At 48.1% G+C, this 22,455-nt stretch overlaps 2 protein-coding genes across 5 annotated transcripts in view; one reads left to right on the plus strand and one right to left on the minus strand.

The window, feature by feature from the left end:
- The first annotated feature begins 1,689 nt into the window (after positions 1-1,689).
- Positions 1,690-17,574, plus strand: RARS1 (arginyl-tRNA synthetase 1). 2 transcript variants are annotated; one of them, XM_069869295.1, is made up of 15 exons: positions 1,690-1,748; positions 4,928-5,062; positions 5,580-5,768; positions 9,419-9,530; positions 10,477-10,577; positions 11,003-11,124; positions 11,446-11,566; positions 11,861-11,990; positions 12,299-12,403; positions 13,010-13,188; positions 14,858-14,967; positions 15,666-15,771; positions 16,548-16,720; positions 16,966-17,213; positions 17,424-17,574. In XM_069869295.1, exons 1-15 carry the CDS (start codon positions 1,713-1,715, stop codon positions 17,531-17,533), a joined length of 1,977 nt encoding a protein of 658 aa, XP_069725396.1. In that variant the 5' UTR covers positions 1,690-1,712; the 3' UTR covers positions 17,534-17,574. The 2 variants fall into 2 exon arrangements, with proteins under 2 accessions (XP_069725396.1, XP_069725397.1); XM_069869296.1 differs by lacking the exon at positions 1,690-1,748 and adding an exon at positions 3,122-3,245.
- Positions 17,575-17,665: 91 nt separating this feature from the next.
- Positions 17,666-22,455, minus strand: part of LOC138727066 (rho GTPase-activating protein 7-like) — a 49,133-nt gene continuing 44,343 nt past the window's right edge. For 2 of the 3 annotated variants that reach the window (XM_069869221.1, XM_069869223.1), the window contains exons 9-11: positions 21,130-21,349; positions 19,110-19,224; positions 17,666-18,685 (exon numbers count right to left, since the gene is read on the minus strand). In XM_069869221.1, coding sequence (XP_069725322.1) covers positions 18,668-18,685; positions 19,110-19,224; positions 21,130-21,349 — 353 coding nt within the window. In that variant the 3' untranslated portion in view covers positions 17,666-18,667. Of the gene's footprint in view, positions 18,686-18,747; positions 18,789-19,109; positions 19,225-21,129; positions 21,350-22,455 lie in introns of those variants that run through there. The other variant, XM_069869222.1, reaches the window with a different exon arrangement.

Below are 22,455 nucleotides of genomic sequence, written 5' to 3' on the forward strand. Positions count from 1 at the left end.
GACACTGTTCATTTGCACCCTTAGCAAGTTTGCTGAAGACACTAAGCTGGGTGGAAATGTTGATCTGCTGGAGGGTAGGAGGCTCTGCAAAGGGATCTGAACCGGCTGGACCGCTGGGCAGAGTCCAATGGCATGAGGTTTAACAAGGCCAAAGGCCGGGTCCTGCACTTGGGGCACAACAACCCTGTGCAGTGCTACAGACTAGGAGAAGTCTGTCGAGAAAGCTGCCTGGAGGAGAGGGACCTGGGGGTGTTGGTTGACAGGGACTGAACATGAGCCAGCAGTGGCCCAGGTGGCCAAGAAGGCCAATGGCATCTTGGCTTGGATCAGAAACGGCGTGGCCAGCAGGTCCAGGGAGGTTCTTCTCCCTCTGTACTCGGCACTGGTGAGACCGCTCCTCGAATCCTGTGTTCAGTTCTGGGCCCCTCACCACAAGAAGGATGTTGAGGCTCTGGAGCGAGTCCAGAGAAGAGCAACAAAGCTGGTGAAGGGGCTGGAGAACAAGCCTTATGAGGAGCGGCTGATAGAGCTGGGGTTGTTTAGCCTGGAGAAGAGGAGGCTGAGGGGAGACCTCATTGCTCTCTACAACTACCTGAAAGGAGGTTGTGGAGAGGAGGGAGCTGGGCTCTTCTCCCAAGTGACAGGGGACAGGACAAGAGGGAATGGCCTCAAGCTCCGCCAGGGGAGGTTTAGGCTGGACGTTAGGAAAAAATTTTTCACAGAAAGGGTCATTGGGCACTGGCAGAGGCTGCCCAGGGAGGGGGTTGAGTCACCTTCCCTGGAGGTGTTTAAGGGACGGGTGGACGAGGTGCTGAGGGATATGGTTTAGTGTTTGATAGGAATGGTTGGACTCGATGATCCGGTGGGTCTCTTCCAACCTGGTGATTCTATGATTCTATGATTTTTTGGAGATGATAACATCTTGTGTTCATTGTGATCTGTGCTGAACAGACGTGTGTATTTCTGCAATCCCCTCTGCTTGTGTCTCTCCCCATGTCCAGTGCAAGGTCAGGCAGCGCTGGAGCAAAAGCTCCAACTTAGCAAGAGTTTTGTCTGTTGTGAAGTTCATAATTTGTACAAGAATGTGGCTGCCCCACCCCCGGAGGTGTTCGAGGCCAGGCTGGATGGGCCTTGGAGCCCCTGGTCCAGGGGGAGGTGTCCCTGCCCATGGGAAATAGAGAGGTTTTAAGGTCCCTTCCAACCCAGAGTATTTTATGATACTCATTAGTTACTATTACAAGAAGTGGAATATTCTTGATTTAAGCTCAACTAGAGTTAAGTTTCATTTAAGTAATTGTACTTCATTGAGAGTTAGACAGCGTCCCCATGATAGCACGCTTTCTTCCAGTGGTTTTCCAGACACTGTTCATTTTTTGGAGAAGGTAACGTCTCGTGGTCAGTGTGATCTTCTCTGAACAGACGTGTCGTCTTCTGCAACCCCCTCTGCTTGAGTCTCTCCCCATCTCAGCTCCAAGGTCAGGCAGAGCTGGAGCCAAAGCTCCAGCTTAGCAAGGGTTTTCCCTGCTGTGAAGGCCATAACACCGCTGACTGCTTCTAGGGCTGTTTATCCCGGTGCCCGATAGCGGGAGCTGCCCGCCGCCCGCCGCTGCTGCCGCTCCTCCCCGCCGCCAGGGGGCGCCGCGCGCGGGGCCAGCCCGCTCCCCCCACACCTCCCGCCCACCCGCCGCACTTCCGGTTCCGGTGGGGCGAGGATGGAGGCGCGGTGCGCGGCGCGGTTGGCGCGGCAGGTGAGGGGCCGGGGCGGCGGCTGGCTGGTCGCGGGTCGCTCGAGGCCGTGGGCCCCGAGAAAGGCAAGAGGCCTGCCCTGCCCAGGGGCACCCCCCGGCACCGGGGGCGCCCGTCTGGAGCGGGGTTGTGGCGGGGGTGAGGTGCTTTGGGGTGGGGGAGAGGGTGGTGGCGGCTCTTTCCCTTCTCGGTAACTGTGATGATACTCAAAACAATAAGTGGGACTACCGGGTCTGCCCCAGCCCGAGAATATCTTCGCGATGAGAGCGGTGAGGCCCTGGCATGGGTTGCCCAGAGCAGTGGTGGCTGCCCCATCCCTGGAGGGGTTCAAGGCCAGGTTGGATGGGGCTTGGAGCCCCTGATCCAGTGGGAGGTGTCCCTGCCCATGGTAGGGGGTGGGACTGGATGGGCTTTAAGGTCCCGTCCAACTCAAACCATTCTGTGCTTCTGTGTTACTACAGTCATTGTGCAAAGAGCAAAAATTTCACTGTGTTAGAAGACAGCTGGCCTATAGGATGCAGATACAAAGTTCTATGTTTCTGTGACTAATACTGATAGTAGAGTTCAGAGGTAGCTTCAGCAAAACTGATTCCTGCATGTTAACTTCGTATAGATTGCCCCAAGACCGTGTAAGGAGAGATTCTGGACGTTTGGCGTGTGGTTTTTTGCCTACCATACGCATGTTCTTAAGCAACTTTTCAGTATGTTTTCAATTCACAGCTCAAACATACAATAAGTACTGCCAGGAAATACTGAAGTAATAAATCTAGCTGTTGAATTTGCAAGTCCTTTTTTGCCTTTGCTTTTTCATTTCTCCTTTGTAGCTGCTAGAAAAGGAATGGCATCCTTATAGGTGTTCTGGCAAGGTGGTTCTCCCTTTGTCATCACTGCTGTCTGGTCTTTGGTCCATTAGCAGATTCCAAATAGTCTAAAGCAAAGCAAGACGGACAGTGTTCAGCTTTCTAATTCTAGGAAGTTGTGGAATTACTGAGCCTCAGCTTACCTGTCACCTCTCTCCCAGCCATGCGCTCCTTGCTGCAAGCTCCCGAACACCCCGGAGCCTGTTGTGAGCTACCCAGCAGGAATCGTTAGCTCTTCCAGGAAAATAACCCAGCAAAGAGCATGTGCTGAGTTACGGCACTGAGCAAAGGCTGATAAAAGCACACAGGAGACAAGAAGGAGGAGAGGTCCTGTGACCTTTTTGCTGTACTTTCTCAGAACATTCCTGGTTTTAATGTGATGGAGGAAAACACTATCACATGAGTGGCCTGAGATAGAAGCCAATGCATATTTCATCTTAATTCATTGAGGTCTTTGAAAGACAGTCTTACATGCTAAGGGAAAACATAAGGATGATTTTGGTCCTATTGAAAAAGCTGTAGTGTTTTTGTATTCACAGGTGAGGGGAAGATTTCTAGTACTCAGCTGACCAAAGAGCGCTGGGAGATGTCAGCGTGGCCTCATGTAATTCCCGCAGCTTCTCGTGAGGTGGTCATCAGGTATGACCCTTTACTGACAAGTTGTGATGTGTTCAGGGGCTGACACTTCATATCCCAAACAGCAGCTTTTTCCATTCTTTTTCCAGTTACTCGTTTTGTAAATCAGAGGTGCACTGGCCTCTCCCTTCCTCGCTTGGATGGTACCATGAGGAGTTACGAGGAATGTCTGTAGTTCAATGTAGCAGTTTGTTTTTTCAGAAAGAATGGAGAATTTACAATGCCCATTTAATAACATCTAGCATCCCTCCGTGATCTGCTAGAGGATTACGTTCATTATGGGTTGCTGTGATAAGGGACGTTTAAAGATCTTTTTCCAGGTGAGCTCAGTTTTCGGTGCAGGGGTCATAGAATCATGGAATATCTCAGCTTTGAAGGAACCTGTAAGAATCATGGAGTCCAACTCCCTGCTCCTTGCAGGATTACCTAATGCTAAACCATATGACTAAGAGCATCATCTGGATGCTCCTTGAACTCTTGATCGGCGTAGTGCCATGACCACTTCCCTGGGGACCGTGTTCCTGTGACTGACTGCCCTCTCGGTGAAGGATCTTTTCCCAGTGCCCAGTCGGAAGTTCCCCTGACGCGGCTTTGTTCCCTTTCCTTGTGTCCTGTCGCTGGTCACCAGAGTGGCAAGGGTCCTGAGCAGCATTCCCCTCCTGGCAGGCCCGTGAGCCGGGGTGGCCTTGTTCCTGGTTTTGGATCTGTTTGCTATACTTGGCCGTCCCAGCCTGGCTGCTGTGATCTTCACCCAATTGATTCTGGAAATCAGAGTAATCACTAATGAGTTCAGGCTTATCTGGTGGTTTTGAATGAATGAATGAATGAATGAAAAGTGCGCTTCATCATCTGTATTAGCTGTTGATGAGTGCAAAAAGGGAGACTCAAGTGGCACCTGCAGTATTGGGGTAGGCAGCTGGACCACCGTGGTTCCCACTGCTACGGAGATGTTGTCAAACGGAAGACCACAAAAGGCGATAGGAAAATGTGACCGTCCGGGCTGAGACATTGAGCTTGGTCAGATTTGAAATGGGGCCGGCCTAAGTGCCTCCTGTGTGCAGGTGTCTGTGCTGTGGATTTGCTGCTTTGGTGCAGTCATGGGAAAGAAGTAGATGAGACACAGTTGTGGCGTTGGTCTAGTGGTATGGCCTCCTGGCCAAATGCAAGTGATCAGGATACTTGTTGTCACCCTGTATTTGTGTGGGAAAAGGTGTTTGGGCTAGATGTCTGCACCAGAGATTGGTGATGCCCTAGAACCCTTGTTCTGGGTCCTGACTGTGCTCTTGGATGCATGGTTTGCTGCATCCTCTGTTGTACTCTGACAATACGGAAAGAAGGCTTTAGGGAATTCTGCCTCAAAAGACTTGGCATCTTATTAGGAAAAAAGCTGGACAAAGTGCTTATTTTGGGAATATGCTTCATTAGCCTGACTTATTATCTGTCTTGATATTAGTGAGAGTATTATCTTACTGACATTTTTAAGAATATTTCAGAGTCCCTGTTTTTAACACAAATAGAAACCACCTTTAAACATGAATTGTTTGGAGTTATTCAACTTCCACAGCATCGCCGTTACCTTTAAGAGAGAAGGTTTTAACCAGGACTCTATCTGAGGTCTTGCAGCTCCTTACCTTCTGGCCCCCTGCTCCAAGAACAACGGTTTTACAATTTGATTTGCTTTTCAGGAAAACGAGATCAAGTTGTTAACTGCAGAAATTGAGCGGCTGAAGAACTTTGGATGCTTGGGAGTCTCCCCAAGTTTGGAAGGGTTGCGAGACGAAAACGCAAAACTTAAGTATCGGTTAAATTTCCTTCGAAAGGTAAGGGAATAAAGAACTAATGCTGTCGCATGTGTTTGCAATCTCATTAAGACAAGCTAAATAAATTCTGTCAGTTTGTTTCAGATAGCGATGTGTGACAGCATGCTCACTCTGCATTCCAACGCCTTAATTGTTAGTGGCACATCAGATAGTGTTTAATTCCTTAGAGACCTACTTTGTGGAAGATTTCAGTTGGTTAGTAAGCCCACACCATCAAGTCTTGGCTGGTCATGTAATGGGCAGCCTCTGAGATCTCTACCAGGCTCACCAGCATAGGTGTGAGAAGTAATGCAGCCTCTGCGTTCAGGGAAAGCGTTCGTGCTGGGACGTTCAAGGGGAGAAGCAGCATTTGAATCACGTAGGGTTTATTTTTTATAAGGTTTTTTAATACCTTGTGCATAGAGGTGTTAGCCACATCTGTCAGGCATGCTTTGCCAGGCAGACAAGGAAAAAAGTGGGATGTAACCGCTCCTCAAAAGTTCTGAATTTAACCATCTCGATTTTGTGTTTTTTTCAGAGTCTTCAAGAGGAAAGAAGTAAAGCAGCAAAAAGCATGATTAATATCAATAGCTGTCTTCAGGAGATCTTTGGAGCTGCTATTCAAGCTGCCTACCCAGATCTAGAAAACCCTCCGCTGGTAGTGACGCCAAGTCAGCAGCCCAAATTTGGAGACTACCAGTGTAACAGTGCCATGGGCATAACACAGGTAAAGCTGAATGATCTTGTAAAGAGAAGGAAAAATGGGAGTGTTGTCTATTGGGAGCTAAGTAATACATAGCACTGTGAGAGTCACAATATTGGACCTGTTTCAGGCTTGTTTCAGGCCACTGGGCTGAGAATTCAGTAAGCATTTAACATCATTTTAGGGGAAGCATCAGCCTTCACAGAGTAAACCTGTTTACGTGACTGACAGGAGAGTTACTTATGTGTCACACAGAAAAACTGCTCAGTTAAGCACTGCATTGATTTACTAACGACGTGCAATTAACTACCAATTTGTGAGCCATATGTCTGCAAGTAATATCAGTGAAATAATAAATCACAATTGTGGACAGTTACAGAATGTTGATCAACAACTAAAAATCTCTAAATGCTCTTCTGTAGAAGATGTTTGCACAGAGCCCAGCACTGGTGTGTTACATGCACATCCCCCATCTCTGGGAGTATGTGTGGATGCTGCAGGTTCCTTTTGCGCACTTAAGCACAGGGTGGTGAGAAGGAACCCCCAGTGCTCCCCTGTGTGCCCAGCTGGGGTGGGGGGTCCCTGCTTGTTGTATGCTGAACTGCCCTCCACAAGCTCAGACACAAGTCATTGTCAGACCTGTCCTGAACTGCCCTCCACGAGCTCCGGCACGGGGCGTTGTCAGTCGTGCACAGAGGCTGTGGAGCACACAAAGCACCTTCTCACAGTGCCCAGCCAGGTGTTGGCTACAGCTCAGCCACTCTCCTCCATACAGCTCTGGCTGAGTTCTTCGCTTCAAAAGTCTCCTGCTAATTCCGTGATCACAGCTGAATTTGGCTAATTGCTGTTGTATTTCTTAAAGCATTTTCAGTTCTATGACAAATGCTCTTTCAGATGGATTTGAGTGTGCTATTCTGCACACTTTCTGTGCTCATGTTCCTGTCTTACTGGCTGTTGTTATCCAAGTATTTGTTGAGGGAAGGCTGCGTGAGCGTCCCCCACATCTGTAGGGTCTGTTAGCTGAGGAAAAGGCAGGAAATGTGGTTAGTTTCAATAGAATCATAGAATCACCAGGTTGGAAAAGACCCATCTGATCTTGGAGCTTTTAAGGCAACTGTAAGAATAGTTCCACCTGTAAAATGTGTGCAAAGGAAGGAGTGTTTGTTGGGTTTTTTTTTAACCTGGCTAGTATCAACAGTTACTTTGAAAGTTACAGCATTGCTCCTTTGAGGGAGATATTTGTCCAAAGAGGACTCTAATAAAATAAAAGATGCTTCAGAAGTTGCTCAGTGGGCTGTGCAGAATTAAAACCAGGAGGTGGGAAGAAAGAAGTGCAATCTGTCTTAGGTTCTAAAGTGCTCGTATTTTCAATATATTGACGCTTTTGAGTGAAAAGGTAGACTTCTTCTAATTACAGACCTTTTGTTTTCCAATCTCAGCAGAAGCAACCGAGGTTACGTTTTCTGTTGTTGATTCATCTTTATTAATCTATTAGTCTGGTAATCTTGACATGGAACTTGCACTGACACACGGAATTCTGCTCTCGCTGGTTGTATCTGCAGCTGCTGTGTCTGTTGTCCTGCCACAATGAGTTTGACTCCCGGGCAGTATCGATACGTGCCAGCCAGCAGGCTCTTGGTCTGAAGTGCCAGGGCGGAAACAACCCTCACAAATACGTGTCATCTTTCCTTGGTCTTGTTAGCATATTGTGGCTGGGCTCTGGCCAGAGGAGCACCCTGGGTGACTGCACTGACATGGCCTTTCAGAGCCTTGCCTTTTTTTTTGACCGCTGCGTTACCCCAATTAAGTTGCGATTGGGATTCTGGAGCAGTCCTGGCTTCTCAGTGTCAACGCTGTTCGCATAACTCGGTGTCCAAACAGTCCCCTTCAGGCCATGGTTTCAAGTTCCAGATCATCAGCTGTACTGGTGAGTAAGGGTTCTTAGCACTGGGCTTGGCTATAGAGCTGTGCCACATAGGCTGGCTCTGAGCTCAGCAACACTCGCACACGCAGAGTGTATCGGGACAGCAGAGCCAGGGGGTGCAGTGCAGTCATTTCCTTCAGACAGCAGCAGGTTACGTACTTTCTGCCAGCCTGAGTTTTAGGGACTGGACTGGTGCGTGTCTCCCATAGAACCTTGCTCCCCCAGGGTGTCCCCTTTGTGGAACTGGAACTCCCGGTCACTGCAGCTGCCAGAGCAGGAAGTGCCCTGGCTCAGGGCAGCACTGGGACGTGCCAGGCAGCCACCTCTCCCTGCAATGCACTGATGTGGAAAAAGCCCTCACAAATGCATATTGTTTTCCTGGGAGCTCATTAGCATATTGATGCCTGGGGCTTGAGCCAGGAGCTCTGTTAGCTCCATAGAGTAACAGGAGTACAGTGACTGTTTTGGGAATGGCTCAGATAACACCTCTGTAATCTAATATAACAGGCCTGTAATCTGGTTCTGCATTTATTTTTCCTGTAGTTTGCACTTTGAGTAGCATTAAAGGCTGCAGAGGTTTTCTTTTCTTGCCCATTCTGAACCTTTACCATACTGTAAGCATCTTACCACAATCAGCTGTATGACAGGTTAAACAGGAAGCTGAAACATAAGTAGAAGTCATGTTTTGCAGTAGAATGCAAGTTAGCAAATACAAGTAGTAGTGAGCTCTCTTTGTGGCCTTGATGGGAGTGAGCCAATGTATTATTTTCAGACGCTTTACAATAAGAATGGAAAATCACATGCTCAGAAACAAATAGTTGTAGTAATTTTAGACAGGTGTGTGTAGGGTTTTGCAAGGGACAGGCTGGACTCACTTACACAATCCTCCTAAAGGGTTTTATTCTAAGATATGCAAAAAGGTGTGTAAGAAGATGCTTTGGGAATGGACCAAGTAACCGTGGAGTTGGGCTGGATGACCTTTGAAGGTCCCTTCCAACCCAAACCATTCTGATCTTATCATTGTATGTGAACTTGCATTATGTTTTTGGAGTTCCTCTCCGTGATCAATTTATGTCTGGAGGGAAAAGGAGACCTACTTTACTGCCAGGTTTTTTCTGATGCTCTTTGCAGAAAATTGGATACTGTTAGGATTATCTGTGGCTGCTTGGGTTGTTGGATTTTATTTGTTTATTCATTTCTTTCTTTATTGAGTCTAAGGTAGGACTGAAGATGCTTTGGTTGCTTTCAGTCGTAAACCTTGCTTTGACTTGCTCTCAAACCACACTCAGCTTCCACTGTAGGCACAGGTCAAAACTTCAAATATGAATGCTGGCAGAGCTGAGGATACCTGTGAGACTGACAAGCAGGATCTGGAAGCACTGCAAAGAATTGTGCCAGCTATGTTGATTTTTGAACCGTTTGTCCCTTTTATTAGTTTAGAGAAATGTAAATTTGCCAAACCACATAGCAGGTTATGAAAAATTGAAAAATAGCCTGGAAGATTTTCTTCTGACACAGGGAAAGAATGCCCTTTAATTGCTCTTAGCTGAAGGGAGTGAACGTGTAGGGTGTGATCAGACTTCTGCTGTGTAGAAAGAGCTGATCTAATCTGTAACGTTTGCTAGAGATGTTTTTCTTTGCGTATGTCTTTGCATTATGAAGCAAAGGAGCGTGAGAATCTTTCAGTGCCACAGTATCTGTGCTTTCTGTTTGGGAGGATTGCATTTTACCTGATCTTGTCATGTTTCAGATACTGCTTAAAACCAAGGAACAGAAGGTTAGCCCAAGAGAAATCGCTGAGAAAATATCAAAAAATATTCCTCCCAACAAATGCATTGAGAAGGTTGAAATTGCTGGTCCTGGTAAGATAGTTTCATGTTCACACTTTGTATATTTTAAAGCTGATGATAGGTCAATTTTATACTGGATGGATCAGGGAAGCTGAGTTGAGGTCAAGTATTTTGCGATTTAGAACTCTTAATTATGAGGTGAATTATCTGCTTCTGTCTTGTTGAGCTTTGTAGCCGTCAGACTTGTGCAGCAGCAGAAAATCTGCTTCTCTATTAGAATTGGTAAATGCAATCGTAAGCCCTTTAATTAGTCATTAAGGGACCAGCTTTTCCCCTTCGAATATTGGTGATGGGTATCTGGCCACAATCATGAAATCGCAGCAAAAATCAATATGCCCTTCTCTCTGTTGCTTGTGTGATGAGGAGACCTTGTCCTCCCAGCACTGTGATGCTGGAGTGATGTTGAGGTTATTAATTATTGTATCTGTTTTGTCCCTGTGACCCAGGAAGAAACACAAGAGCTCATATTTCTTAGGGCTGCAGCATAAATGCAAAAATCGGGTGGCACAGCCTTTTGTGTGCTTGGGCAGAAGCTCATTCGTTATCTGTGAAGCAGAAGAAGTGAAACTGCGCTGTTCCACAAGCAGGGATTATCCTAGGTGTAACTATATGGTTTAGGCTACTAATTTAAGAAAAATGAGACAAAGCAGGATTTTGTTTTGCATTTGCAAACCTCAATGAGATTATTTATTTTCATATTAAAAAATGTTTTCATAAATTCACCTTAGAGTGAGAGTGTGCAAAAAGGAGTTCGGTTAGTGGGCCAGCTTTAACTGCTGCAGCAAAGGCTACAGTGATGCAACACAGACTCTCATAATCGGGGAACAGAAATTGTCTTCCAGCAACAGCTCTCTTGTCCTTGATGTGAGGAAACAGAAATCCCAGGGGGAAGGAAACAAAAAGTGGCTTGAGGCATTTCTGCAGCCCTGGTATTCATTGCTGGTTTTCTCCTCTAAAGGTTTTATCAACGTCCACTTGAGAAAGGATTTTGTATCAAAGCAGCTCAGCAGTTTATTGATCAATGGAGTTCAACCACCAGCTATTGGCAAAAGGAAAAAGGTACAGCAATAAAATGTGTAGGCATTCTGTACCCACATGTATGAAATGTGCTGGACTGCAGGTAGCTTTGTAATTCCCCTCTGAAGTGATTTGTTGAGCGCATGGCCCCATCAACTGGCAGAATACATGGACTGTGAGCTGGGGACTGGGGCCAGGCTGCCTGTACCTGGTGTGATCTCTGCTGGGTGAAGGACAGGGCTCCTGGGGATGACGTGTTGTGCTGGGCTTGGTCCAGGAGTGATCCCTGACCATCTTCTGGGTGCAGTAGAGCCCAAGGCTGGAAGCCTGCTCTGATGTCCCCTGTTGGGCCCTCTCTGTTGTGAGCCTCCCACAGCTCCCCCAGCAAAACCCAGATTAAACACGCGGGTTGTGGTTGTGACTGCTGCCTTTTATTCATTCTTTTTCCCTTTGGTATCATGTCCAAGGTGGTGGTGGATTTTTCATCCCCTAACATTGCAAAAGAAATGCATGTTGGCCACCTGCGCTCAACCATCATCGGAGAAAGTATGTGCCGACTGTTTGAATTTGCAGGTTACGATGTTTTGAGGTGAGAGGTGATTTTCAGATGGGGTGGGCTTGTTTGTCTAAATTCATGCAATGCCTGTCTCTATGCTTTGTCTGTATTGGTCTGGTTTTATAAGCACATGACAGATAATCCCTTATGTGTAGTAAGATACTAAGCTGAGCAAGTGAATCAGGGCTAGGAATCAAGATGGGCAGCAGCTTCATTGCAGTAAAAATGAGAGGGCTTGCCTGGTTTTGGTTTCTGATATGTGTGTTTGTTCTTTTAGACTATATATGTTTATAATGTGTGTATTTTAAAGCATGTGTTTGAGAAATCGTTATTGTGCTCTTCAATTGCTTCAAGGTTAAACCATTTAGGAGATTGGGGCACCCAGTTTGGAATGCTCATTGCTCACCTCCAAGACAAATTTCCGGATTACCTAACTGTTTCTCCTCCCATTGGGGATCTCCAAGCCTTTTACAAGGTATTTATAACAAGTGTGATATTTATGTCAGCATCTGAAAAGCAGATTTACAGATTGCAGCATAGCTTTTGAGAAACAAAAGAATCTAATCACCGTTAATAGGTAATTGCAATAACGTGCCACTGGATAATGAATTGCAATATCTTTTATCAAGTTGTCTGCATAAGTAAAGGACTTCGTAATCGGGCTGCCTCTCTGTGTTTCGAGATGAGTGTGCATGGAAATTTTCTTGGGAACGTTAGCTTGTTACAGGGGATGAAGCGGTGCTTTTTCATGTGATGTGTTTTACTGTAGGAATCCAAGAGGAGATTTGACACAGAGGAGGAATTTAAGAAACGTGCCTACCAATGTGTGGTGCTGCTGCAGAGCAAAAACCCAGACTTCATTAAAGCGTGGGAGCTGATCTGTGACGTGTCACGGAAAGGTGACTTTGCCAGATTTGGAAACGTGTCTCAGCGGTAGAACAGTGCTTCCTCACCTTATGTTTTTAAAAATTGCTCCTACATTGCTATGAGATAGAAAATAGCCAATAGAACCCAATAACTGGGCTGTCTGTGGAGGCTTTCAGCTAAACCTTTTGTCTCCTGAGTCTAGTGTGAATCCTAGTCTGATGGCTTGACTGAGAGACTGACAATGTCTTTAGGGGCTTAGTATGCCTGTCGTTGAACACATGCCACTAATTGCTACTGTGTGCATTTAATGGGACTGTTTTGGTCTGTTTCCCTCCTCAAGAGTTCCAGAAAATCTACAACTGCTTGGACATCACACTCATAGAGAGAGGGGAATCATTCTACCACGAGATGATGAAAGACATTGTGAAAGAATTTGAAGATAAAGGTGAGGTTTTTTGGTTTCTGTGTCAGAAATCCTGCAAGAAGTTGCATGTTCTCTTTTTCTCAACCGCATTTCCTGAGTACATCGTTCATCATGTTTCCTCCCAGAAAAGCATTAGCAGAATTGATTATGATATGCATATATAATGTAATTGATTGTAACAAACCTCTGGTTTTCTGTGTTCCTGCCTGGATTTGGTAGTTGTTGAATCTCACCATCTAAAGTGGTCTGTCTAAGGGAAGGACTTTGAGAGAAGTCCTTACTGCACCTCTGTAGAGTTTCTGTTGCCTTTAACGCGGTCCTTGGTGATGGTCTTTCTTGTGGCTCTAAAGGTGGATTCTTATGCTAGTGACATGAGTTTTTACATCCACTTAGGTCTCTTCTGATTAGATCTGTACCAATCTGCTTCCTTGTGCATAGTTTGAGTTCTTGGCAAGGGTGCTCTTGGTTTTGGGTTTTTTTCATATTGTGAGCCATTAATTACTTGATAATGTGACTGCATGGTCTTTTCTTTCTAGTAGCAACCGGGAGGGCAGTTGTTTCTGCCTAGGCTGGCCCACAAACCTCCCTCCACACTACAGCACAGAATGTTTTCCATTGCTTTTCTAGGATTTGTCCAGGTGGATGATGGCCGGAAGATCGTGTTTGTCCCAGGTTTCCCTGTCCCATTGACAATCATGAAATCGGATGGAGGTTACACATACGACACATCTGATTTAGCAGCTCTAAAACACAGGCTGTGTGAAGAGAAGGCTGATATCCTTATTTATGTTGTCGATAGTGGCCAGGTGAGTATGCCAGCCTCCACTGACGCGGGCGGTACAGGTCATCGGAAAATGTGTTAGATGAGGGATGCAACAGGAACGTAGGTAGAACTCCATAGGGCTGGTTGTGTGGTCGCTGTATTTACTCTTGTCCTTACTGGTGAATCTAGTTGGGTTGCTGGCAGTCTCTATGAAGAAGTCCTAGAATCGATTGGTTCCCAGTTACCACTGGAGCTGGGGGAAGCCTAAATCTCAATTCATGAGTCTGGCATGAGATTCGTACTGCTTAGACTTGGGCATCTCCTTACCTGAGGAAAGGCAAGGCTGTTGGCTCTGTATCTGGGCAGTGATTTGCCTGTTGAGCAGGAATTTGCCCATTGCTGATTCTTTAAGCCAGGAAAAGTCTTTGAAAGGGTGGACTTTCTGAAGTGAAATTTGTTTGTGGAGCTAAAATTCGTTATATGCTTCATTGTGAAAGCAGCACTGTGAAGGAGATAAAGCTGGGAATAAAACTTGTACCTGGAGGAGTGGGTTAAGAACCAGTTGTTGGTATTTAGAATCATAGAATCACCAGGTTGGAAGAGACCCACCGGATCATCGAGTCCAACCATTCCTATCAAACACTAAACCATTCCCCTTAGCACCTTATCCACCCGTGCCTTAAACACCTCCAGGGAAGGTGACTCAACCACCTCCCTGGGCAGACTGTTCCATTGCCTAATGACCCTTTCTGTGAAGAATTTCTTCCTTATGTCGAGCCTGAACCTCCCCTGGCAGAGCTTGAGGTCATTCCCTCTTGTCCTGTCCCCTGTCACTTGGGAGAAGAGGCCAGCTCCCTCCTCTCCACAACCTCCCTTTAGGTAGTTGTAGAGAGCAATAAGGTGTCCCCTCAGCCTCCTCTTCTCCAGGCTAAATAACCCCAGCTTTCTCAGTCGCTCCTCATAAGGCCTGTTCTCCAGCCCCCTCACCAGCTTTGTTGCTCTTCTCTGGACTCTCTCCAGAGCCTCAACATCCTTCTTGTGATGAGGGCCCCAGAACTGAACACAGGATTCGAGGAGCGGTCTCACCAGTGCCAAGTACAGAGGGAGAAGAACCTCCCTGGACCTGCTGGTCGGTCACGCCGTTTCTGATCCAAGCCAAGATGCCATTGGCCTTCTTGGCCACCTGGGCACACTGCTGGCTCATGTTCAGTTGCTGTCAACCAACACCCCCAGGTCCTTCTCCTCCAGGCAGCTTTCCAGCCAGGCTTCTCCCAGTCTGTAGCACTGCACAGGGTTGTTGTGCCCCAAGTGCAGGACCCGGCACTTGGCCTTGTTAAACCTCATGCCATTGGACTCTGCCCAGTGGTCCAGCCTGTTCAGATCCCTTTGCAGAGCCTCCCTGCCCTCCAGCAGATCGACACTTCCACCCAGCTTAGTGTCGTCCGCAAACTTGCTAAGGGTGCACTCGATGCCTTCATCCAGGTCATTGATAAAGACATTGAACAGGGCTGGACCCAGCCCTGAGCCCTGGGGAACCCCACTTGTCACTGGCCTCCAGCTGGATTTCACACCATTTCCCACCACTCTCTGGGCCCTCCAGCCAACCAGTTTTCCACCCAGGAGAGTGTGCGCCTGTCCAGGCCAGAGGCTGACAGTATCCGAAGCAGAATGCTGTGAGAAATTGTATCAAGGGCTTTATTTGTTCCTTGCAGTCAGTGCATTTGCAAACAGTGTTTGCAGCTGGAGTGATGATCGGCTGGTACGATCCCAAAGTAACCAGAGTGGCCCATGCTGCATTCGGAGTGGTGCTGGGAGAAGACAAGTAAGTCTTTGGATGTAGTTTTTTCTCTGTGTTTGTTTTCTGAAGAGGATGTTTGTGTGAATCCTCATGTTTATTGCCAAGTATGTATCTGGCATTCCGAAGGAAAAAGAAAAAGCTGTCCCTGTATCCCCTGCTGCTTTAGTTTTAACTAACTGTGTTATTTCATCGTGTGTCGTGGTCCTTGACACACATGGTTACTGGCACTGTGGTCAGACTCCCTCTCAGGCCCAGCTTCTGCTGCCTGGCGTTTGGGGAGAGGCACTGGGAGTGGCTGGTGGAAGTGCGGTGGAAGCTGATGTGAATGCTGAGAGATAGATAGAAGCAGGCAAGGCCATGTTTTCCATTATTTTCTACCTGCCTCATGGTAGATGAAGGTGTGGTTAAACCAGGACGCTCTGGTGGTCACGTGCAGTTGCAGACTGGGTGGTTTTGCTGTAGGTTTGTTGCAGAATTGAAGGTGACTGGCGGAGCTGGGCAGGTGTCTGGCAGTGCTGTTGTATCCTGCCTAACGTCTGGGACTGGGACAGTTGGAGGCTTCCTGGTGACTGCTCCTGGGCGTTCTTTTAGTTTTTGTAGCTGTCCACATGACCTTCAATATAGAGGAATATGTGGACATGTGCTTTTTCAGTAAGCTATAAGATGTGAGTGAGTGGTGGAAGTTGTTTGGCTGGTGGTGATCATTTTGGCTGTGTTTGCAGGAAGAAGTTCAAAACTCGTTCAGGGGATACAGTGCGTCTTATAGATCTGCTGGAAGAAGGGCTGAAACGAGCTATGGACAAGCTGAAAGACAAGGAACGGGACAAGGTAACAAATTGCTTATCTTCACTGAGAACTTCCCAGATCTGTTCACAGACTTATGTTTTCTGGGTGCAAGCTGAGAATATGGACACTGCCAAACGACCCAGGAGGTGCCACGGGTTGAGTACGTGATCAATGTGATTACTTGGTAGGAGTTTGGGCAAGGTGCTGTCTGTCACAGGGAAAGAAAAGCATCCCTGCATACATAACAGTGAGAAAATGTAAGCTGCAGGTAGCACACTGGCCGCTGGCTGGTACCACAAAGCTTTTTGAGGATGGTGGAGCCGAGCCTGGCAGGAGAGCTGGCCTTGTAGGTACCGTGGGGTCTCCCTGGTGTGGTGGCAACAGCTGTTTGACTCCCCCAGGCTGCAGGAAGTGGTGGTGGAAGGTCAAGTTGCAGCCGTGGCCACATGGGTTAGTGGGGACTTCTAAGGGCATGAGGGCCATGTGTACACACAGTTTGTAAGGAGGAGGAGCACAGTATGAGCGTCAGACCTGTAAATTGTGGGGTGCAGAGGTCCTGTGAGCCTTTAGAGGGAGTCAGCCTTAACACGGGCAGGGCCACAGTGCTGTTTGATTGCAAAAGAAGCGAGGGGTGGATGTGGGGTTTGTTTGGTGCCCCGAGGTGGACAGATGGGTGTGAGCCTTTTGCTGAGCACCATGTGGGTACAATCCCCTTGGCAGACCGGGCTTTCGATGTGCTGAGTGGCCAAGGCTGTGTGTTCATGATGCCAATGTAGCATTCTTCATCCTGACTGTTAACCCACTTTGCATTGCGCTAGGTCCTCACTCCAGAAGAGCTGAAAGCTGCCCAGACGTCAGTCGCTTTTGGATGTATTAAGTATGCAGATCTCTCCCACAACAGACTAAACGATTACGTATTCTCCTTTGACAAGATGCTGGATGACCGAGGAAATACAGCTGCTTATTTGCTCTACGCCTTCACACGGATCAGGTAGGTTGAGCGTGCCAGGAGTTACTTGGAGTCTGTCTGTGATGCTCTTTGCATCTTTATCACAAAGGGAGATGTGGGGAAAGGGGTGACTTGCTTGCACCGGTGCTGTTAGGGGTGGAAGCCAGCTACACTGAATGCACCACAGACAGGTAAGAGTTTGTGTGTCAGGTGATCTGCGGGTGGGCCGTGCTAGTCTCACACAGGCCGGTTCCAAGAGAACAAGGCTGTGCTTTGGGTCATTTCAGGGCTATCGCTCGCCTGGCCAATATTGACGAGCAGATGCTGCGGAAGGCAGCCAGGGAGGAGGTGCTCATCCTTGACCATGAGAAGGAGTGGAAACTGGGAAAGTGCATCCTGAGGTTCCCTGAGATCCTGCAGAAGATCCTGGAGGACTTGTTGTTGCATACACTCTGTGACTACCTTTATGAGCTGGCCACCACCTTCACCGAGTTCTACGACAACTGCTACTGCGTGGAGAAGGACAGGCAGAGCGGTGAGTGTTGGCATGCAGTTTCTGTGCATGCCTGTGTCGTGTAGCACAGTACAGGTAGTCCGTAGGGTATTTTCCTGTGCTGGGAAGGTCGTTGTCTACGTGGGGGCTCCTGGAAACACAAGGGCTGCTCGGTGTGCCCAGCCTGATGGGATTCCCCCAGGGAAAGTGGACTTACTTAGGTGTTCCATCTCCACTGTTGCTGTTTTGCAGGCCAGATTGTGAAGGTGAACATGTGGAGGCTCCTGTTGTGTGAAGCCACTGCCACCATCATGGCCAAAGGATTCGACATCCTAGGGATTAAGCCTGTGCAGAAGATGTAGCTGCACCCTGTGGGGTGACAATAAAGGCATTTGGTCGGCAATGAGAGGCATCTGAGGGAAGGGGGAAGGAAGAAGAGGGATGGGGGAAGGGGAAGGTGATTGAACCAGATCACCCAACTATGTGAATCGCCTTTATTAATGTCGACCACCTCCATGCCAGGTAACATGCACTACACTGCCACTTATACTTTACTGTACACATATCAATCTACCTATGCAGAACCCATCTCAGTACAGATGTCCATTCCTGAAGCCCCCACTCTGTGGCATCAGGGAGTGCAGGACCATGGGGTAGGACGGGAGATGCATTGCAGGTCAGGGATGGTGGCAACTGAGTCCCACTTGTAGGACCATCCAAGCCAGGCTCAGTCGAGTTTGGTGGCAGTAGTAGCAGTGTCCTCTGCAGCCCACCACTGCCCAGTACTGACCACAGGGCCAAGCATCCACGTATGAATACAGAGCAGTGTGTCTCTAGTCCTGAGCAGCCAGAAGCCTCTGTTGTGGTCGTATTCTGTGGGTGACCCGCAAGTGTCTGGCCCGGTAGCGGACACACCACTGTGTGCCCAGCACACCAGGGGCTATTTTGGGGGGCCGTGCAGCCAGGAATGAGCCACCTCCTGTGTCACCAGAACTGAGTCTAGGGTGCAGGAGACCCCAATAGGGGCCACGCAGAAGGGCTCTGGCTGGGGGTGGAGGGGGGGTCTCTTAAAAGCGCTGCCCAGCTTGGGAGGTGATGCTGAGGAGAGACTGGGCCCCAGGCTGGGCAAGGGGATGTGAAGTGGCTTTCTCTCAGAAGCAAAGACCAGGTTAGGGGATCAGTGCTGGGGGGGCCACCTGGGGTCAGCAGCCTCTGCCCAGCCATGGTGCTGGAGAGGAGCACAACAAGGCTTGAGCTGACTCCTGAGGGTCCACCGAGGGCCGGCAGCTCTGAGGGACCGGGGCTGGGAGACCAGTCCCACAGTATCTGAGCCCCAGGGACGGCAGCCGAGGTCAGCCAAGAGTCCACATGGGTACACACACCCATGGAGATGGAGTCCAAGGTCGAGCCAGGAAGGTGAGTTGGTAACAGAGGTCAGGATCAGGTCCACTCTCATGATCTTCAGGCAAGTCCATAAGGATGAGAAGAGGCTGAGATCAAGCTGGGAAGTCACTCTGTGGGTCAAGGTCCAGTTCCAAATTACTGGGGTCCGTGGCTGAGCACAGATGGTGGCTGTTGCTCTGGCCAGGTCCCAGCAGCAAAGCCTCAACTTCAGCCCTGCTCCCACAAAAAAGGACGGTCATCCCTGGCCAGGACCTCGCTGAAAGAGCATCCAATAGCTGCTGACCCCCATTAACAGCTGGGGGACAGAGGGGCCAGGGGAGGAATGCTCTCTCAGCCCTTAAAAATAGTCACATTAAAAGCAGCAGTGGCATTTTCTCTACTGCCATCAGCAGGTCTGGCTGCTATCATAGGCTCAGAGAAACAGCTGGGCTGGCAGGGACCCCTGCAGGGCTCTGGCCCAAGCTGCTGGTGCTCCAAGCACACACCAGCATCGGGCTGCTTAGGGCTTTTGCTCTGCTACAGCAAGGGACGTACCTGGAAGAGTCTGTTGCACTCCGTTATCATGTGGGCCAAGCCCTGCGTTGCTGCCAGGTTCTCGTTCAGCTCCCTCTGGTCTGGCTTCCCCAAGCTGCACTTCCTGTGACTGGATCTAAAGAAGGCAGAGGGAAGGCTGTGTGAGCAAGATGCTGTCAACCACGAGTACAACCAAGGGGTGCAAACCAGCAGCTTCAGAAAAAACACCCTTAGGTGCTTGTGTAGGGGCCTTGTGTTATGTTACTGCAGCGAGGTTCATGGACAGCGTTCTCTCCTGGTGCACCCAAAAAGTGACTGTGGCAGCACTGACCAGTAGTAGCGTACGCCCAAGAAGGCCAAGTCCAGGCTTTTTATTCCTCAAACACATCATCACACACTTGGCCAAAGACAGCCATGACTAAACTGATTCAGACATGGCCTTCAAATATAAAGCTCCCTTGATACACTGCAAAGACTATGCAGAACCTCTTAAATCTTGTGGCCAAAAACACACTACGCATGTTTAAAAGCAGTCCCCTCTTTCAATTCATAGTCATTATATGACATCATTAATCCTGGTGTCTGGTACTTTTATCTATGTGCATTCCTGCCAAATGGCTTGAAAATCGGATGGAAGATAAGAGTCCTCAGCGCTGCTCCTCAAAGTCAGACCTGTCAGCTTCTACCCTTTGAAGTTGGAACTCTGCATGGTGGCATTCATGCCCAGTTACAGAGAAGCTAAAACTTCAAAGCCTCCTGCCTTCTAAACAGTGAGAACAAAGAGAAAACTCCATTTCCATTTTTTCTTCCTAGTATTTCATTTCTGCATAATTATGCAAACCAAAGAGGTACAACTCTCAAAGTATGATTCTGAGGTGCTCAAACACAACCACAGTCCCGCAAGGACCCGCTGCCATCACAATCCCGGCAGCCCTAGCAATGACCACAGGGTCTCTCCTTACGCTTCGGTATTTTCAGATGTTTTGTGCCTTGCTAGTGTTTTCTTTCCCCTCTGTGCTACCCAGAGCCTGTGTTATCATGCTGAAGGATGTCAATAGCACATCTGACAGCTGCTGCTCTGGAGCTAGTCCTCATCTTTTGAGCCCCCATGAAAGGTGATTAGCTCGCTGCTCTGATGGGCGCACCACGTTTCCATCAAAGCCAGGTCCTTCTCTGCCTCTGGAGACCAGATAAGGCATGAATGCTCTCAGAGATTATTTGTCTGCTTTGGCCTAAGGGAACCTTCCTCCCTGCACGTACAAACAGGGGATGCTATGTGACACAGATACTTTTTCTTATTAAGACAAATTTACAAGATCCCTGTGGTTCAGTTTGGCAGGAACGGTCCCGGTGGCACCAGTGCCGGCAACTGCCACAATTTGTCAGACACCTGCAGGGCCTTAAAGCCACACCTGGGCTTAGGTTGCCAGGGCAGGAGCTACGTTTTCAATGGCAGGTACCACCTGAATGCAAAAGTGGGGCCACGTGCTGGAGTCCTGGGTGGCTGGACCTTTGGGCAACCACGACTCCCGTGGTTGAGGGAGACAGGCTAGCAAACCATGCAGACTAGTCAGGAACGTGACAACAGAGCCTTACGAGTGTTCTCGGCACTGGACAACGAGCTGCTGGATCTCTGCATGCGCTGCTGGCAGTTCCTGCTGGACCCAAACAACCCTACTTATCAGAGAATCATGGAATGCTTTGGGTTGGAAGGGATCTAAAAGATCGACCAGTTCCAAACCCCCTGCCATGGGCAGGGCCACCTTCCGGGTTGCTCAAAGCCCAATCCAACTGGTCCTCGAGCACCTCCAGGGATGGGGCAACCACCACTTCTCTGGGCAACCTGTGCCAGTGCCTCACCACCCTCCCAGAAAAAAATTTCTTCCTAATATCTGATCTAAATTTCCCCTCTTTACTACAAACCTCAAGACACATATTTCCTCCTTAAAAGCAGATACTGATGCTAGACCAGCTACAGAAAGCATTGTTCCAGTGAAGAACACTACGGACAGCAGAAATGGCAGCATTAAGGTGATAATACCTTGTGGAGGAGGAGGAACTGTCCCGTCTCAAGGTGTTGAGGTGGAACAAAGAAGGTGCAAGACAGACTGCGATGTTGGTTGGAGTCATCTGGTTTTCCTCAACAAATGCAACCACATCTCGCAGAAAGAACAGGAGAATTTTCAGAGCTTCTTGATTTTCTTTTGGGAGAAGGAGAATAGCAGCCTGGACAGCCTGAAACTGCTGATCCTTCGGCACGTCTGAAAAGAGAAGAAAAAATATGGAATGCACATGTGACTTGCAAAGGTAACGTCCATCACCAGAGTCCCAAACAGGGCACTGGAACTGTAGGTTCATTCATTTTCCTGTCACTCACGCTCACAACAGACAAAGCAAAGACTCTTACCACAGTCACATCATATAAGTACAATTTTCTCCTATTGCCTGTCAAGATGCATGTTCACACCAAGTGATGCTGGTTCTTGACTTGTAATTATGTAATTACCATGCTAATGAACTGATCCTGGGCCAGAGCCCTGATTGCAGTCAAAATAAGGACTTGTCTCCATATTAAATATTACTCTGGAATGATACTTGGGAGCAGACGGCTACTTTACTGCCTCCTCCTTTCAGCTTCAGACGTAAAGAGAACAGATGCTCTTGGTTAACTCAATTGAGAGGACAATGTTTTGCCAACAGATTTTAATTCACGCTGAAACCCAGTGAGACTCTGTGCCCAAACATCTCCTGTAGGAGAGCAGGGATGATTCAATCTGCCACGGATCCCTCTGTCATGAGAATTTCTCCAGATCACATCACCACAAAGGACAGAAGATCACTACTCTTTCCCTTCAGGGAGAAGCACACAAAACACTCAAAATGTGCTTCTTGGTGAAAACAGCACATTTCTTATCTCCAAAATACAGTAATATAGTCTGGGCATTTGCTCTAATCACAGGCAGCACAAAATGGGCGAGTAGAATTCACTAATCTGCTGTTTCTGTCCCAAAAGAAGAGATGGGAAGTGGCCAGGTTAGAATAAACGGGAAAACATGGTTTCACATCCATTGGGCATAGGAATTGTGGACCTCCTCACAAAAAGGATTTGCGGGTGCAAAAAAGCAAACTTGCTTCAAACGAATAAACAAAAACCTAAAGGCCCTGACAGGTTATAAAAATAAAACCTAACTAAACTTCCACAAACATGCACCGTGGATCTCAGATCAACAGAAGTCACATAAAACAGGCCAAAACCCAATCCAGTCAGAAATCCCACGCTTGGCCTTTTAAAGCCTTGTCTTGGAAGAAGAAACGTACCTGTAGCAACACCATCATATATCCCTACAGCAAGGTCCCTCCCCAACCG

The sequence above is a fragment of the Phaenicophaeus curvirostris genome, chromosome 15 (assembly GCF_032191515.1).
Source record: "Phaenicophaeus curvirostris isolate KB17595 chromosome 15, BPBGC_Pcur_1.0, whole genome shotgun sequence".
In the NCBI taxonomy this organism is placed as follows: Eukaryota; Metazoa; Chordata; class Aves; order Cuculiformes; family Cuculidae; genus Phaenicophaeus; species Phaenicophaeus curvirostris.